Source organism: Marmota flaviventris, chromosome 5 (assembly GCF_047511675.1).
Source record: "Marmota flaviventris isolate mMarFla1 chromosome 5, mMarFla1.hap1, whole genome shotgun sequence".
NCBI lineage: Eukaryota > Metazoa > Chordata > Mammalia > Rodentia > Sciuridae > Marmota > Marmota flaviventris.
Genome location: NC_092502.1, coordinates 146,681,681 through 146,698,061, shown reverse-complemented (window position 1 = coordinate 146,698,061; position 16,381 = coordinate 146,681,681). Strand labels below are relative to the sequence as shown.

General features: G+C 35.9%; 2 protein-coding genes across 4 annotated transcripts in view; one reads left to right on the top strand and one right to left on the bottom strand.

Moving 5' to 3' along the window:
* Window positions 1–11,260, bottom strand: part of Nipbl (NIPBL cohesin loading factor) — a 176,263-nt gene extending 165,003 nt beyond the window's left edge. For all 3 annotated transcript variants that reach the window (XM_027936196.3, XM_071612669.1, XM_071612670.1), the window contains exon 1: window positions 11,172–11,260. The gene's annotated coding sequence lies outside the window, so the exon portion shown is untranslated. The remainder of the gene's footprint in view (window positions 1–11,171) is intronic.
* On the top strand, window positions 6,678–16,153 carry LOC139705922 (uncharacterized). The gene is made up of 4 exons (XM_071612819.1): window positions 6,678–6,704; window positions 10,809–11,052; window positions 11,164–11,481; window positions 11,571–16,153. The coding sequence occupies exons 1-4, from the start codon at window positions 6,678–6,680 to the stop codon at window positions 12,062–12,064; spliced, it is 1,083 nt and encodes a 360-aa protein (XP_071468920.1). The 3' UTR covers window positions 12,065–16,153.
* The last annotated feature ends 228 nt before the right edge of the window (window positions 16,154–16,381 follow it).

The window sequence follows — 16,381 nt, the reverse complement described above, 5'->3', positions numbered from 1 at the left end:
AATCCAAAGACTACCAAACTGGGTCTCCTTTCAGCCTTTTTAAACTGCCTTTCCATTGATCTTACTTACTCTAAAATACAGTAGTTAAAACAGAGCAAAATATGGCTTACATTGTTTCTTTAGTTATAAACTCTAAATATAATGAAGAAAACGCTTACTTTGATTTTCAAGATGTACTTCACAAAAGAGATACTGAGGGGCTGGGGTTGTAGCTCCGTGGTAGAGTGCTTGCCTAGTATGTGTGAGGACTGAGTTCAATTCTCAGCACAATAAATAAATTAATTAATTAAAGGTCCATTAACATCTAAAAAATTTTTTTAAAAAAAGATACTCAGAATTATTTAAACCAGTAACTCCAAGCAAACCTTTCCGTTCAAATTGGAAAGTGAAGGTATAACTTCTTATTCTAAGGAAGAAATGGCATGAAGTTATTTATAAAAATCAATGAGCAATAATTTCCACACTCACAAACAAATAATGCAGTCACAATATATTTGACTATTGTCATTAAAAATGTTTTCATGACCAGCAACTGAAAGGTATCACACACCACAGAATTATTTATTTAGTTTTCTTTTGTCTACAATTAAAGTGAAAATGTAAACATGTTTCTATAGTATGGGAAAGTTTAAAAGCCCTGCTTTTACCTTTTCTCCCTTATTCCATTTTATTCTCTACTCAGATACTATTCCTCAGCACATAAACAGAGTATTACAATGAACATACACTTCCATGAAATGTGGTACTACAAAAAGTAAAGTATGAAAAGATAAAGACTGACTTTAAACTCTAGTTGATATACTAGACTATAAGTCAAAAGCCCTAGATCTCAGATATAATGGAAAAGTATACAGAAGACAATGCATTTAGGCTATACAGTGTAGATGTTACTGAGGATGACAGCTTCATTTTAAATAACAGAGTCCAAGCATATAAGCAAAAGTATCCAAACACTAAATATATAATTCTTTCATAATTAGCTCTAAACATCTTAAAATGGTAGAGTATTATTAAAAATTGTATTTTTAATAGCCTTAGATATTTCTTTCAGAGATTAGCAGCTGCCTTATTGAACATTTTATTTGCCCATTTTACCCTTTAAATGCCAAAATCTAGTGTAATTGGCATTATTTTAAGTAGCATTTACTTGTATTAGTAGATGTATTTAGTATATTCAATCTGACAAGCTGTATATTCAAGCCCATATTCAGATTCAAGACATCAGAGGAGAAAAGGATTCAAATAATATTCAGGGAAGTATGCTAAATGTCAGAATTGGGTGAGTTGATTGGAGGTTCAGTAAAAAAGTCAAGGATTATCCCAAATTTCTAGTTTAGGCAACTGAGCTGAAGAAAGAAACATTAAATTACTTCATATATTTTTAAGAAGAATAATTTCTTTTTGGACATGAGTGGATAAAAGGGAACTGAAGAATAAGCTCAGATTTTGAATTTCTAGTATTATGGGACTATCAGGAGGTACCTGGTCGAGAGCTGGATCTGGGACTCAGGAGAGGAATACACTCAGGAGCTAGATTTGTGAGTCATCAGCACAGAGGTAGCATGTAATAAGTCATGTGAATCAATGAGATCAACAGGAAGAGTGAATAGAACTAAGTCTGAAGAATCACCTTGGGAATACAAATATTTAAAGGGATAGACAGTGGAGAAAGAACTTTTTGGCAAAGAATATAAAGAGAGGTCAAAGACATAGGGGAGTAGCAAGAGAATATATCCCTGAACCCAAAAGAGAGAACTTTTTCAAAAAGAGATGGAGGATCAAATAAAATGAGCAGAAAATTGACTCTTTTCTCATCATGCCCTCCTCTTCAGCAAATAGCACTGCTTCTCCAACTTTAATCATTACAAGAGGGACGATGACTGTTTTTCACTATAACCCATGCTATACTTTTAGCATAAATTTATAAAATTTATAAACACTAACCTTTAAAGCAAAACGTGAACTCAGTTTTTAAAATGAGTTAATTATCATACCATCCCTCATTTCTTGTTCTAGTCTCTACATGCTAAATGTTCAAAAACACACAATGCTACTTAATTATAATGAAAAAGAAAACACTGCCTTGTTCACCTGCTAGGTAGAGCACAGAAACCCTAACAGCATCTACTAATACAAGTAAATGCTACTTTAAAATAATGCCAATTACACAAGATTTTGGCAGGTAAAGGGTAAAATGGGCAAATAAAATGTTCAATAAGGCAGCTGCTAAGCTCTGAAAGAAATATCTGAGGCTATTAAAAATACCATTTTTAATAATACTCTTTCATCTGAGTAGCACATTAAATACAATTTCAAAATTTAGTCACCAACAAACTACTGAAATATGCAAAAACATGAATGACTCTCAAAAGACATTTGCTAACTGAAAAAAAGACACAAAAAGGCTGTATACTATATGATTCCATTACACCACATTCTAGAAAAGGCAAACCATAGGGACCAAAATCAGAAACTGTTTACAAAGGGACACAAGGAAACTTAAATTTTATAATTTTAAAAAATGTAGTCATCTAATCACTATTTTTTAATTTTTTTTTCATTTGTAGATGGACACAATACCTTTATTTTATTTATTTATTTTTATGTGGTGCTGAGGATCCAACCCAGTGCCTCACACATGCTAAGCAAGCACTCTACCACTGAGCCACAACCCCAGCACCTCTAATCATTATTTTAATTATCATTTTAATGTGCTATATTTCTCATTAACTTATCTGCATTACTATATATTATACTTAAATTAACATAGAATTTGAAATTATAATAAATCTATCTTCAGATTAAAACAAAGTAATAGTTACCAACCCTCTTGAAATAAACCCAAGTATCTTACATTCAATTATATCAATGGACCAGAATTAAAAAAAAAAAAAAAATTCCTATAATTCATAGTCCTAACAGCTGAAAAAGGAACTGTTTTAAATTTTTCATTATTTTTATATACAAGTTATATATCATGTATGTATGTAGTGTCAGGTGTATATATGTAAATAAAATATTCTAACTCCATATGTAAGAGGACCCAAGGACCTACATTTAAGAAAATTATATTTTGAAATTAACAGAAATATAGTGGTCATTCACTAATATATCTTAAAGATATACCTTCAAGAAACATCACACAGGGCTGGGGATGTTCAGTGGTGGAGCACATGCCTAGCATGCACAAAGGTCCTTAGCTTCTATCCCGATCCCGGTGCGAAAAAGGAGGAGGAGGAAATATCAAGAAATCTACAGCTCAATTTGAGCTAATCAATTCAACAAAAGCTTATTGTATAGCTAAAACAAGAAAAGCACTGTATGACTGACATAGGAACAATTATTTGATCAAGAAGTATAAGTAATAAATTGTATAAATACCATAATGGAATAAGTGATCATGGAAACTTTCACACAAAAAACTATGCTTTACTTTTCTCCTTACAAAAAAAATTTCTGGTCCTTGAAGAGACATTTTGAAAAGTAATGCATGTCCATAGAAAAAATGTAGAAACACTACACAAATTTACATTTTCATGGTTAATGTCAATGTTTTTTCATCAGATTTTAAAAATTACTTTTGGTTGTAGATAGACACAATACCTCTATTTTATTAATTTATTTTTATGTGGTACTGAGAATCAAACCCAGTGCCTCACACGCATTAGGCAAGTGTTCTACCATTGAGCCACAACTCCAGCCCATCAGCAGCAGTATTTTGAATTCATAAAGATCTCAGAATTTAAGGCCTTTCAAATTACTCTAGATTTCATCAGGGAAAGTAACATGTTACAAGACCATTCACATTAACTATGGACATCAACAAACACCTATATTTCACATGCTATGTAAAAATTGACAAAGATGAAAAGAACAAGGACAGCGGAGCATGGTGGTGCATGCCTGTAATCCCAGCAGCTCAGGAGGCTTAGGCAGGAGGATCTCGAGTTCAAAGTCAGCCTCAGAAAAAAGTGAGGTGCTAAACAACTCTGTGTAGACCCTGTCTCTAAATAAAATACAAAAAATAGGGCTGGGGATGTGGATCAGTGGTTGAGTGCCCCTGAGTTTAATCCCTGGTACGGCCCACTGCCCCCCAAAAAAAGAAAGGGACGTGGACAAAGAAAGGGAGAGCAATGTAAGAAAAGGGAAAGAATAAAAGAATTAGTGGAGATATATATCATCTAAGTCAGGATAACCTGAGGGAGGTTATGGGATAAATATTGTATACTTGATTCCTTTCTCAAAAGGGAAATGATGATCTCAACAGAAGTTTTTAGGCCATTACATTTCAACATTCAATATTAAGAGTCTTCTGAGGCATAAGCAGAACCTCAATGAAAACTGTTTTTCATGTGCAACAATTTTTTTAAGACTGGTATTAATAATAATAATGTAAGGTGCTATCCCTAATTTAAACCCATGTAAAATTTCAACTTAGCCATCAACAAGGAAAAACTAAATTATATATAGCCTACACTCAGATGATTGATTTCTTTAGCTAATATTAGCAACCCACAATTCTATTAGAAGACAACTAAAAGTAAGTTTTAAAATACTGAAGTGTTTTAAAAGGGTTGCCTGACAGTAGTGTTGAGAAAATGCAGTGATGTATTTCTTTGCTAGGAAGGACATTTTTGTTTTCCAAATAACAAATTAAATATCATAAAGATTATATCTTTAAAGTAAACTGTAGTTTGAATTTCAATAATGTATTAGTGTTTTGAACACTATTAGATTTAAGGTTATCTACAACAATAAGTAATTTTTAAAATAATGGTCAAATATGTATTTCATTTGCCCAAGATTTCACAATTCTTTAGAATTGAGAAGACAAGTGACCTAAATATGTTAACTCCAACAAAAAGGAATCTAGCATTTCAAAATTTGTTACAGCTTCTGAATTTCTCAGGAAAGGTAAAATTTTAATAAATTAATACTGCCGATTTCATGTTTCTAGGTGCTGAAAAGGTGTTTCCTTTCTGCCAAAAGGTAAATATATACAAATGAAAACTTTAAAGGAGTTTGGTGTGTCTGTTCAACGATATTTTCACACATTCAAGATGGCAAAGAAATTTACCTACATGAATTATTTAAAAAATGTAATGTATTTTTTTTTTGGGGGGGGTTCTTTTAATGCTTAACATTTTCAGAAAAAAGTAACTGAAGAATCACAATAGTCATGAAAATAAAGTGGATTTGCAAAATATTCTGAGGTTATATATTCTATTGCTACATGTATTTACTATATTCCAGAATTATATATTTAAACATAAATTTTATTTAAATGCATATTGTACACACAGACATACATTAGATAGACTTAACAAAAAATTTTTAAAGACTACAATTGAATAACAAACCAGCTACAACTGAACAAAATTATTCTGAGAGGCCAGGAACATAGCTCAGAGATACAGTTAATGCTTAGCATGCATGAAGCCCTGGATTAGATTCCCATCATCAAAAACTAACAACAACAAAAAATCTCTCTATAAGAAACAAGAAAAACAGTCTGCTTACTTTATATCCAAACTCATTCTTTGTGTCAAAATTTGTATGATAAATCTCAAAGAGACAGGGAATGGGAAGAATAGAGGTATTTTATAATTAGACATATTTGGATTAGAATTCTATCTAGATGCTAGATTTGCCACTAAGGAAGGACAAGCTTCCTGGACATGATGAGCTTTAATTTTCCTATCTGCAAAATGAGAACACTATAACTTCACTGGGTAACTGGGAGGCTCAAATCATGATAGTGAGTAAAAGCACCAACTCCAGAGTCCATTCTCTACTTTCTTGCAATTATTAGCTGTGTGACTTTGGGCTTGTCATTTAACCATTCCAATAAGTCAGTTTTATCATAGACCTACCCTTATATTGTACCTTGAAGAATTGAGAAAATTCATGTAAGTACCTGACACATAAAATCACTCAATGATATTACATATCACAAATGTAAAAACATTCAACACAATGTCTGATACAAAAAGATCTTACTAAGTCCTAATTTCCTTACTATATTTAAAAACTCAAACTCACCTCCAAAAATGAACTTTCATAATAGGATAAGTAAAGAACTGTATCAACTGTTCTAAGAGGTAATCACAAAAGGGTTTCCCATAAGGTTATTATGCAATGGTAATAGCTCTGGAATAAGTATACAAACTCCCCAGTTGATTACTTTGAAAGGATCAAAATTCTTTTGCTATGTAAATATTGGAATTTAAAGTTATTAGTCATACTAATTTATTAATTCATCTACTATAATTGGTTGTACATATTTTTATAAATTAAATCATTTCCTAAAGCTGAATTTTCCGTGAAAATAGATGCATATAAAAAAATTAAGTAAAAATATTCACAGACATCTTAATAAAAGATAACAAAGATTTCTGATCTCAAAAACAGAATATGTACAAGATATACAGCCTGAATTCTATTCCAGTTTCTTTCCCTCAAGTATGTATCTCTAACAAAATGACATTTAAGCCAATCAACTGAGCAACCAAAGGTAAGATTTTGTTAAAACTAGAAATGTAGAACCCTGAAATCCTTAAAAATAAATGTATACCAGACTAATCATTTACTAACTGTAAGACTACAGGCAATTTTCTGATGCCTTTCCAGCCTCAGTTTCTTCATTTGTAAACTGTGGTTAATAACTGTTTCTACTCATGGGCTTGCAAGAAGAATTAAATGAGGTAATAATATGAAGGGTATACTTAAAGTAATTCCTAGTAAATAATATGCCCTCAAATTTTATGGGGTAAAAATCTTAGCTGGCAATGGTATATCATGAAATAATCTAATATCACTTTGGGAAAAGAAGGGAATATGCCTTAAAATATAATGCAGTCTCACAAAACTCAATTCATTAAAACTGACTCCAGATTTACACCAAAACAAATATCTAAAATCACATTTGTTACTTAACTTACTCGGGCAAAATATTCTAGGCACATAAAATTCCCCTTAAAATTATAATGAGGGCCTGAAATTAAGATACCTGGTTATAAAGGTTATTTTTAAATCAACTAGAACCACTGTAATTCTACTTATGTTCATTTTTTAAAAGAAAATTTTAAAAACCAAATGTTTCAGGAAACCTTACATATTGTTTACTATATATATAGTTAATCACTTACATTCCTTCACAGGGACATATAAAAATAAAAGCAGTCATTTAAATACCAAACATATACATACAAGTTCAGGTTTTTTAATATGAAAGTACTATTTTAATACAAGGAAAATACAAGCAAACAGATACCATCCCTCTTTTGAAAAAAATGGAAAAGTATCTTAAGCTCATATAATTTAAAAAGTCACAAATGGTATTAGTGTTAACACTCAGCAATACCTAGTTTCAAAATTAGAGCTCAGACATTTCTTAAAGCGACATACTCTAATAAAAAAATTAATGTCAGAAAACTCCTTCAACTGACTCACTACAAGCAGCTACACAAATCACGTGGTCTCTAAGTGTCAAGTTTTTCATCAAAAAATAGAAATCATGCTGGTCACTTCTCTCACAGGAATATGAGAATATTTATAAATGGACTCAGATCACCTTGAAAGGGACCAATTAAAAATGCAAAGAATTATAAATGACAACTGCTGAAAACAGGAAAAACTGCTTAAAAATGAATTTTAAAATGATTTTTAAAGGCTGTAAGACCATAAGTTATCCCCAAAGTCAACTTATTATGCTTAAGATATTAAAATAATCTTCAACTAAACAGTTCAACTAAACTTCCACTAAGCATCTTCAACTAAACAGTTAATTATCAGACTTCTATAAAGGTACTTAGACAGGAATTTCCTATATATTTTATAGCAAATAAACATGATAAACAAAATTAAAGGTACATTTTCCTAAAAGGAAATTTTATTTTATTTCTTTTATTTACCCCACCTCCCAATCAGTTAAAAGGAGAGTTAAATGCAATTATAGAAAACTCAAACTTAGTTTTTATTTACTCTCCCATTGAAAATTATGCATCTTATTTTGAAAAAAATTAAAAAATAGCACAATAGGCCATGTCAAAATCTGATTTAGTTGGTTCTTGTGTTTCTATGACAATTTGATGATGGATTGGTACCAAAAACCAAATAGGAAGTTAGTTTAAGAAGACTTAGAAACTACGTTTGAATCAGGCAGTCCTGCTCTCCAAAAAGGAGAAAACTGTTCAAACTGTTATATCTTCGTTCAGAATATTTTTGAAATTTAGTAGTGATTACTGTTGCAGAACCAAAAGTTTGTTTGCTATCATATTAAAAACTTTCATTTATCATTCCTCAAAAGAATTTCAAATTGTCACTTTTCTACAAATACAATTTTTTTTTCTTTTAAGGTTTAAACAGTAATATAATGATTCCTAGCAGAGATTCAAAAATGCACTCAACTTTAGTAAACAAAGTTGAATGCTTTAAAAATACTTCTCAAAGCACTGAAATATTAAGTATTTAATGTTGGACATTGATTCACTAGATTTCCAATATTTAAAATTACTTTCTTTTCAAATTATGTAAGTTATTGGTAACTGCAGATTCGAGAAAAACCACATTCATGATATTTCCTTTAGGTACATTAGTAAATATTTCTCCAAAAACAGTAACTAGAATTATAAGATTACTGGGAACACTTACTGGTTGTCTCTTTTAACTGACTTTTTTAAAAATGAAAAGCAAGATTAACCACTGGTGATTAGCTCAACCAATACAGCAAAAGTACAACATAGTGAAACAAATTATTCTCTCTCACCAAGTTATCAAAAATTTAGAGTTCAAGTTTAGGTTTTGTGTTTTCACCTTTAAAAATGACCTCTTTAATTGGGTTGAGCGAAACCAAAAATATTTTCAAATGTACTTTGAAGAAATGATTATGCTATCTTAATGAAAGTTATCACACAACCTGTATTACTTACAAATTATTAAGTATGTAGATGTGGGAAAATAAAATAAGAGGAACCAATTAACTATAATTTAATTCCAAAGACTCAAGGAAAAAAAAAATCAATTATATAAACTGATAACGCACTGATTTCAAACATCTGCAAAAGGCTCCCTTTAACTATAAAACTTTAAAAATAAGTTGCTTCTGTTGATGAAAACGAAGCAAGAAAACTCTTTGCATTTTCTTTAGTGGAAATATGTTCATCCCTTGACATTCATCTCAGTATTTTAATTAAATAAAAGTTGTAAAGATGATCACAGAAACATATGAGGGCTTTTAAAACATTTATAATGAAGCACCTACCCGCCCCCCCACCCCCACCCCAAATCAAACCCTCTGTTTTCTGAAGACGGGAAGTGTTCCTCTCTGCATTCCCTCCCTGGCAATCCCCCCACCCGCAAGCCCCCCACCCGCTGTAGGCCTGAGGCCCCGTAGCAAACAGTGTCTAACAGGAGCAGGCAGCACAAAGACAGGAATGGGAGATTAGTGGGAGGGAGGGAGGCCGGGATTGGGGCTCAGCAGGAGCTTCAGGCTTTTTAAAATTCAAACTGCTCCCTGACCAATACAAATCACGGACACGCTACTGACTACTACACGGATTTATAGCATTAAAAACATGCCTAGTACGTGACAGCTATATTAACTTCACTCTTTTTAACATTTATCCGATCGTTTGCAGGAAATGTGGAACAATTTATTGTAAGCAGGATGCTAAACTCAAAAATAACCTCCAGAAAAGTTACTTATTCTACAGTGACAATAAAAATTTAATAAGACACAAAAAATTTGAACCAATGTAACACCCACTAGTAAAACAAGGGACTTTATTGAGCAGTGTTGCTTCATTTTAACCAATGAGAGTTTTCCTTCAGCGAATATGAAACAAAGTATCAAAAGAGACTAACAGAGGTACATGCATTTTTCTATACAATTTGTATGACTGAGGACTTTTAAATTAGTGTTTCCCCTTTAACACAATCTACATTACCAAGGCCTCCATAAACAGGCTCCAAACACTTAACTTACTCGTGAATTAGAACTTGTTAAGATAGAACTGATATTTTTCTCCAGCATTTACAGATACATTTGACCTATTAAAATGACACCTCTCTCATTACACAGTCAAACATCATGGCACAAACAGCCAATGACAATCCTGGGACCTCAAGAAGATCTGCCCTGACATGAAAGGATGGTACCTTCTACATTTTTTTTTTTAACCTCCTAAGGATTTTAAGTATAACTTAATTTCTATCCTTTAAAAGAAAAGAAACTGGTTTTAGCCTTCTGTTGGCACAATGCTCAGAACATTTAAAATTCTTTGTATGCTTGCACACGTTTAGGTCAGTAAGTACCTGAGTGTTTTATGTATAGTCGTTTAAAATTGTCCTTACATAACGCATACAAATATAAAGTGGCAGAGTAAACCTGTCAAGTACTTTATACTTGTCTCTGAATAAAAAGTCCATGTGCAACACACACTGTCAAACAACATAAAAAGCTGGGGGGGGGGGGGGGGTTGTGTAGTGTCTACTACACCATGGTTTTCTATATTAAATATTCATGTGGACGATCTTATTCTTTCAAAAAGAAAATGAGTCTTTATTAACTTTCCAATGTCCAAAACAAGTTTTTAAAAGAGAAAGAATTACCACCGTATCCGTGTCTGAGTATTTACATTTGTCTCACTAACTGAAACTACTTCCTCCCTTCATGGGGTCACAGGGGGAAGAAGGGGGGTTGTTTGTTTCACTGGGACGTTCCCCACTCCGGGACCGGGAAAGTTGTAAATATGGGGACGATCGGGGCACATTTGCTGTTAGTTGTATTGTTTCCGCCTCCTCGCTAGCTACGGCTCCTCTCCCGGGCGAGGCCTGTCACCGACCAGCAGTCGCTCCGCTCAGCCCGGAGCTCTCCTAATCCCCGAGCTCAAGTAGATTCCGCTGGCCCGCGGCCTGCACTCTCCGCCGGGCCTACGCCTCCCCGGCCGCCCGGCAGGAGCCCAGTCCCCGCCACCGGAGCCGGCCGGGAGAAGGTACAAAACCACCGCCACCCAGGGCGGCTGCCACCAGAGAGAAGCGAACTCTCGACTCGCCCGTGGAAGAGACCTGGGGCCGCTAAGGAAACGGCTGGGAGGGGAGCGAGGAGGAGAGACGCTGAGGACCTGGCGCCGCCGCCGCCGCCGCCGCCGAAATAAAGAGCAGGAATTTACCTGGGCGAATCGGCGTCTGAATCCGAGGGGAGGCCGAGGCCGCTGTGGCGAGAGACTATAATCCGGGCCGGGAGGGGGGGTGGCTACGGCTCCTCTTCCGTCTCCTCAGTGCGGGGAACATGTAGAGCCGGGGGGAGACCAGCCGAGAAGACAAATCGCTGCTTCTTCCTCCTCCTCCTCCTTCTCCCACATAGAAACACTCACAAACACCCGACCAGGGGCCCGAGCTACCGGGGGGGCATCGCCACGGACCCGGGAACCAATCCTCCTGTCGGCGGGGGCGTCCCTCCCTGCGGCTTGGTGGTGTCGGGTGAGTCGGTACCGACGGAGGGAGGGGGGGGAGGGCGGGGGGAAGGAGCCCTGTGTGTGTCTCTCTCTCGTTCCGTCTCTCCCTCTCAGAACAAAATGCCGACCGGAAGTGCAGCTGCAGGAATGACTCCCTCCGCCGGCGCCAAACACTAACAACCACCCCCTCTTCCCCACTCCACTTCCGCCACCGCCGCCGCCGCCGCCGCCGCCGCCACTCGGGCTCGCGTCTCCGCCTCGCCGCGCAGCACCCGAGCCCGGCCGGGACCAGAAGCCCGGCGGCAGCACCTCGTTTCTACGCCCTGCTCCACTGGGCGGCTGTGGATGTTGTTCTTATTGTCGATCCTGCGGGGCTGCGTCTGCGCTGCGGCTCGGGGCCGGCTCTCACGGGCTTTATTTTCCAGCAGGCCGACAGCAGCCGGGCCGAGTCCTGCTGTGGTCATGTGCGTGGGGGAGCTCAGGCCCAGAGGGCCTCCCAGGCCGCGGGCGGCGGTCCCCTGGTCGCTGTCTTTAGCTGTAGGGAGTCAAGCTTTGGGCGGCCACGCAGAGGATGCCGGCGATTCCACGGCGATGGTGCATTTTTTTAAGTGTTGTGCCTGCAGCCGGGAGGATGGATGTATCAAATACCTTCTCTTTCTCAAAGGCCAGACTTTGTGCCCGCCTGTGGGTTATTTCTGCGGCTTAAGGATGCAATCCTTGAAGGCGAAGAAGACTCCCAGCTGGATTGAGTTGGAATCGTGTTTGTGATGCATTTATTTATGGAAATATGTAGTCGCTGCTGGACTTGCTTTTTGTTGGTGATTCTGATTCCTCCCTAACTGTCAGGCCAAGGCCTGTAGGCGACGCTGTGCGAGCGAGGAGCGGCTGGCGACGGAGCCGGCTCCGGGCCCGGCGTCCAGGTGTGGGTGGAGCCGAGCGCTGGGAGCTCGGGGGCCGCGGGCTGGCTGGGGCCGGCGGACTTCGGACGTTTTCCTCAGTTGAACACACTGAGGCACTGGACGAGGCTGGAGTACAACCTGTGATTATACGTACCCCACCGTACCCGTTGTAGTCTTATTGTAAAACAAGAAGTAACGTCGTCGTGCCTCAGATCTCTGTTCTGTTTATTTGTGTAGATGAAAAGGGGCTATTCAGGTAAAAAGTGCAGTAGGTAAGCGGGTTTTAAACAGGACGAAATTTGTCATCTCAGCGAATCCAGTTAATTGTGTTTATAGATGTCAACACGCCTAAAGTCGGGGAAGCTTGCCTACACGTTAGCCTTTGCCTCCGAAGTCAAGGAGGGGACTGAGATCTTCCGCTCCTTTGCCATAGTCACTGTCGTGGCTTCCCTTCTCGTCCGTGGATGCCTAACTGCCAAAGCCTTGACCTCCGCCGGGAGGGGCCTGCGCTGTGTGTGTGGGGGGGTGCCTCTGCTGTTGTCTCTGCGGGGGGTCACTTTCCCAAGCATCCAGAGGGCTCTCATCTTAAGGGTTCTGCTCAAATGTCATCTCCGGGGCCACGGTTTAAAGGGTAGATTTCCCTGCCTCCTTTCTGGCTTTATCCTTCCGATACTATGGATCTTTCTTGCTTGTCTTATTCTCTTTCCCCGGTAGATGGTTAAGCTCCAGGAGGACGGGAGGTTTTATTTTTCTCCGCTGGTATTATGTTCATCGGCTAGAATGATGCCACACGATAGATGCTTTTGATACCCTTCCCCCTTATTTCTGCGCTCTATCCTGTAATAAGTACTTACGCTGTAGAGAAGTTTATGAAAGATGGTGAAAAGTGGAAACAATATTTAGACAGAAAAATGGAAGCTTATCACAGACTTCTGGAAAAAAGCGATCGCTTCTACCGCTACAGCACCAGGAGCCCACAAATGTGATCATTATTTGATTTTAGGTCTTTGTAAATAGTCATGCTAGAGAACCGTGTTTAGGAGATCCTGTGATCATATCTGTAGTGTGCTAATTCAATTTATTGTGTTTTCTGGGTCTCACAAACTGCATTCTTCATCCTGCCACCTTTTTTGGAAAATACATACTATTTTCACTGAGCTGAAGTTTGAGAATTTGGTTGGCTCGGCCCAAATCCAGCACTACTGGAAAAGTTCATTCAGCAAGTCTTTTATTGGGCATAAAATGTTTGCCAGCACAGTGATTCAAAAGGTGTGTACTTCTGAGGTTAGGAGACCTTATATAAAGGATCACACATGGCTACTACTTATGTTTTCAAATAAAGCAAAAGCTAGAGATTTATTTTTAGTTTCTTCAAAAGAAAAGGTTCAGTGAAAGCTGAGGTCAGATATTTAAATATACCATTTAGTTTGCTGTTTGTTTATAGTTACTTACCTGTTGGCACCTGGAATAGCAATATAATAATTGAAAATGATTTTTTAAAACTATAAAATGTGAGAAATTCTATTTCATAGTAGCTAGGAAACCAAGCTTTTTAAATTGAAATAAGTAAATATACTAGTAACTAGAAGCTATATATAAGTGTCTGGTTATGCTGTTAGAAATTTTCATGTTTCATTTACTGATTTTTTTGGAGAAGACAAGACAACCTGGGCAGATATTTTACAAGTATTAATACATCAATTAAACATTGTTATATTCTTCTAATAGTCTATTCATTATAGGTTTACCCGTTAATTTTAAAAATAGCTTTAAGTAATATACAAGTAACTCAGAATCTGTTTTTCAGTTTCAAAATACAATTACAGTTTGCTTATGGAAGCACAATTACTTTTCTGTATATTTTCTTAAATGTTACTGATGAACTAATAATTTTGCATGTCTAGGGAACAGTAGTAGATAAACTTACGTGGTACAAAGTCTTGACATTATTTTAACATTCAATCTAAAGTTTTAATTTAAAATCTTATTGTTTTTTGTTTCTTCCCTCACACATTTAAATATACTGGTAAGAACTTATTTGGTGCTAATCAACCTTATGCTAGGCCCCCGATATAAAATAATGAATGAAAACTGACATGGTCATTGCCTTCGAGGGTTTTTTTGTGTGTATTTATGTGTGATATATGTATATGTAAGTATGGTGTATATATATATCACACATAAATATATATTATATATATATAATATATATACTTTTTTATACAAAATTTTTCTAGATATTAGAATGGAAAAAATTGTTTCAGTGCCTATCAGTATTTCCTGTCAAATCAACTAGTATTTTGCTTGCTTAAATTTAGGTATCCAAGTTGAGATCTTATAAATAATAGTGATTTCTTGATTTCATTGTCTTTTTTTCATTTTTACTTATTTACTGCTTCCTAATACCATCAGTTTGTTTAATTTTTATATTTTTCAGTCTTTTATGTCCAAAAGCACTTCATTTTGGGTGGTGTTGTATTTCACTGTTATATCCTTGTCAATTTTAGTTTGGAAGGTAACCTGATCTTTAATCTGATCTAATATTGTCTCCTTGCTTTAAGGAATAAGTTGTATGGCTCAGTTTTATTTGCGGTGAATATTCCTGGATATTTTCATATGTATTTTTGATCAATGAATTATAATTTAATTTTTAAAAATTTAAATGAATTTTAAGTATCTGTATTAAATGAATTTAACTATCTGTATTAAATGTCATTACCAAAAATTGACACAACTGACAAATTATGAATTATTATTTTTACTGAATAATATTCAAGATAAATGCAATTTGATATGAAATGATAGGGATAAAAAAAATTTAGAAAATCATGTATTTTATGCCTGCCAGTTATCCTTTGTTAGTGATAAAATTATCTCTAACAGGAATAAATTTTAAAAATTGAGGAAAGGCAAAAGATTATGTATGTTTTGGAGATTAGACTCCTAAATTATTTCATATTTAGGATAATTAAATTACTTTCAAGTAATTTGATGAAGAGTTTATTCAGGATGCAGATTTTGAGGGCAGACTGTAAAAATATCCAATGACTTAAATGTTTCATGTTTTTTTAAAATTAAGTACCTTAATCAATTTGTGGTAGTATTTGAGACTTATTTAATGTGTTTATCTATTTGTTTGGATTATATTAATTTTTCTCCCGTGAATGTCTTCAGTTCATCTTAGTCTTCTATTCTGGCCTTAAAGAATAAGCTTTGGCTGGGTGGTGCGGCATAGACCTGTAATCCCAGTGGCTCCAGAGACTGAGGCAGGAGGATCACACTTTCGAAGTCAGCCTCAGCAACTTCAGTGAGGCCCTAAGCAACTTAGTGAGACCCTGTCTCAAAATAAAAAATAAAAAGGGCTGGGGATGTGACTCAATGGTTAAGCACCCCTGGGTTGAACCCCAAGTAAGTACCCCCTCAAAAAAAAGTTTTGTCCTTTCATTAATCTTTCTCTATGGGTTTTATTATCTATCTATACCTTATGTTTCTAAAAGTGACCAGTTACATGTTATACTCCATGTTTCACTGAACAATGCTGTAGGGTAGGGTCCTTAAAAATGCATCTCTGAAATACAATTTCAACATAAAGTTATTTAAACTGCCCTTTTGCATAGATTAGTTTGTAGTCAAAAAGTGTCTGCCCTAGACTAGTGTTTTAAACTATTGGTCATGAACCATAATATAACATGAAAGTAATTTAGTGGGTTGTGACTAGCATTTTTTATTTAAAATACAAAAAAGAAAAGAGTACCTCAAAGATGGTAAAAGTATGTTTTAATAAACATTTTGTGTGTGTTTGCTGCCTTGTAAAAGGATTTCTTACACTGGGTTAAAGGCAAAAAAAAAAAAAAAAAAGGAAATTTTTATTTTTGTTAATTTCAGTAGTTCATGTTTTTTACAGTTTAGTTTCTACACTTCATGTCTTTCTTTACTCGTCCCCCTTAGAAAATGGAAAAAGAGGAATGTTAGAAATTTCTGATTGAAATCAGACATTTTAGAGGAAGCACTATGATATTTTAGTGA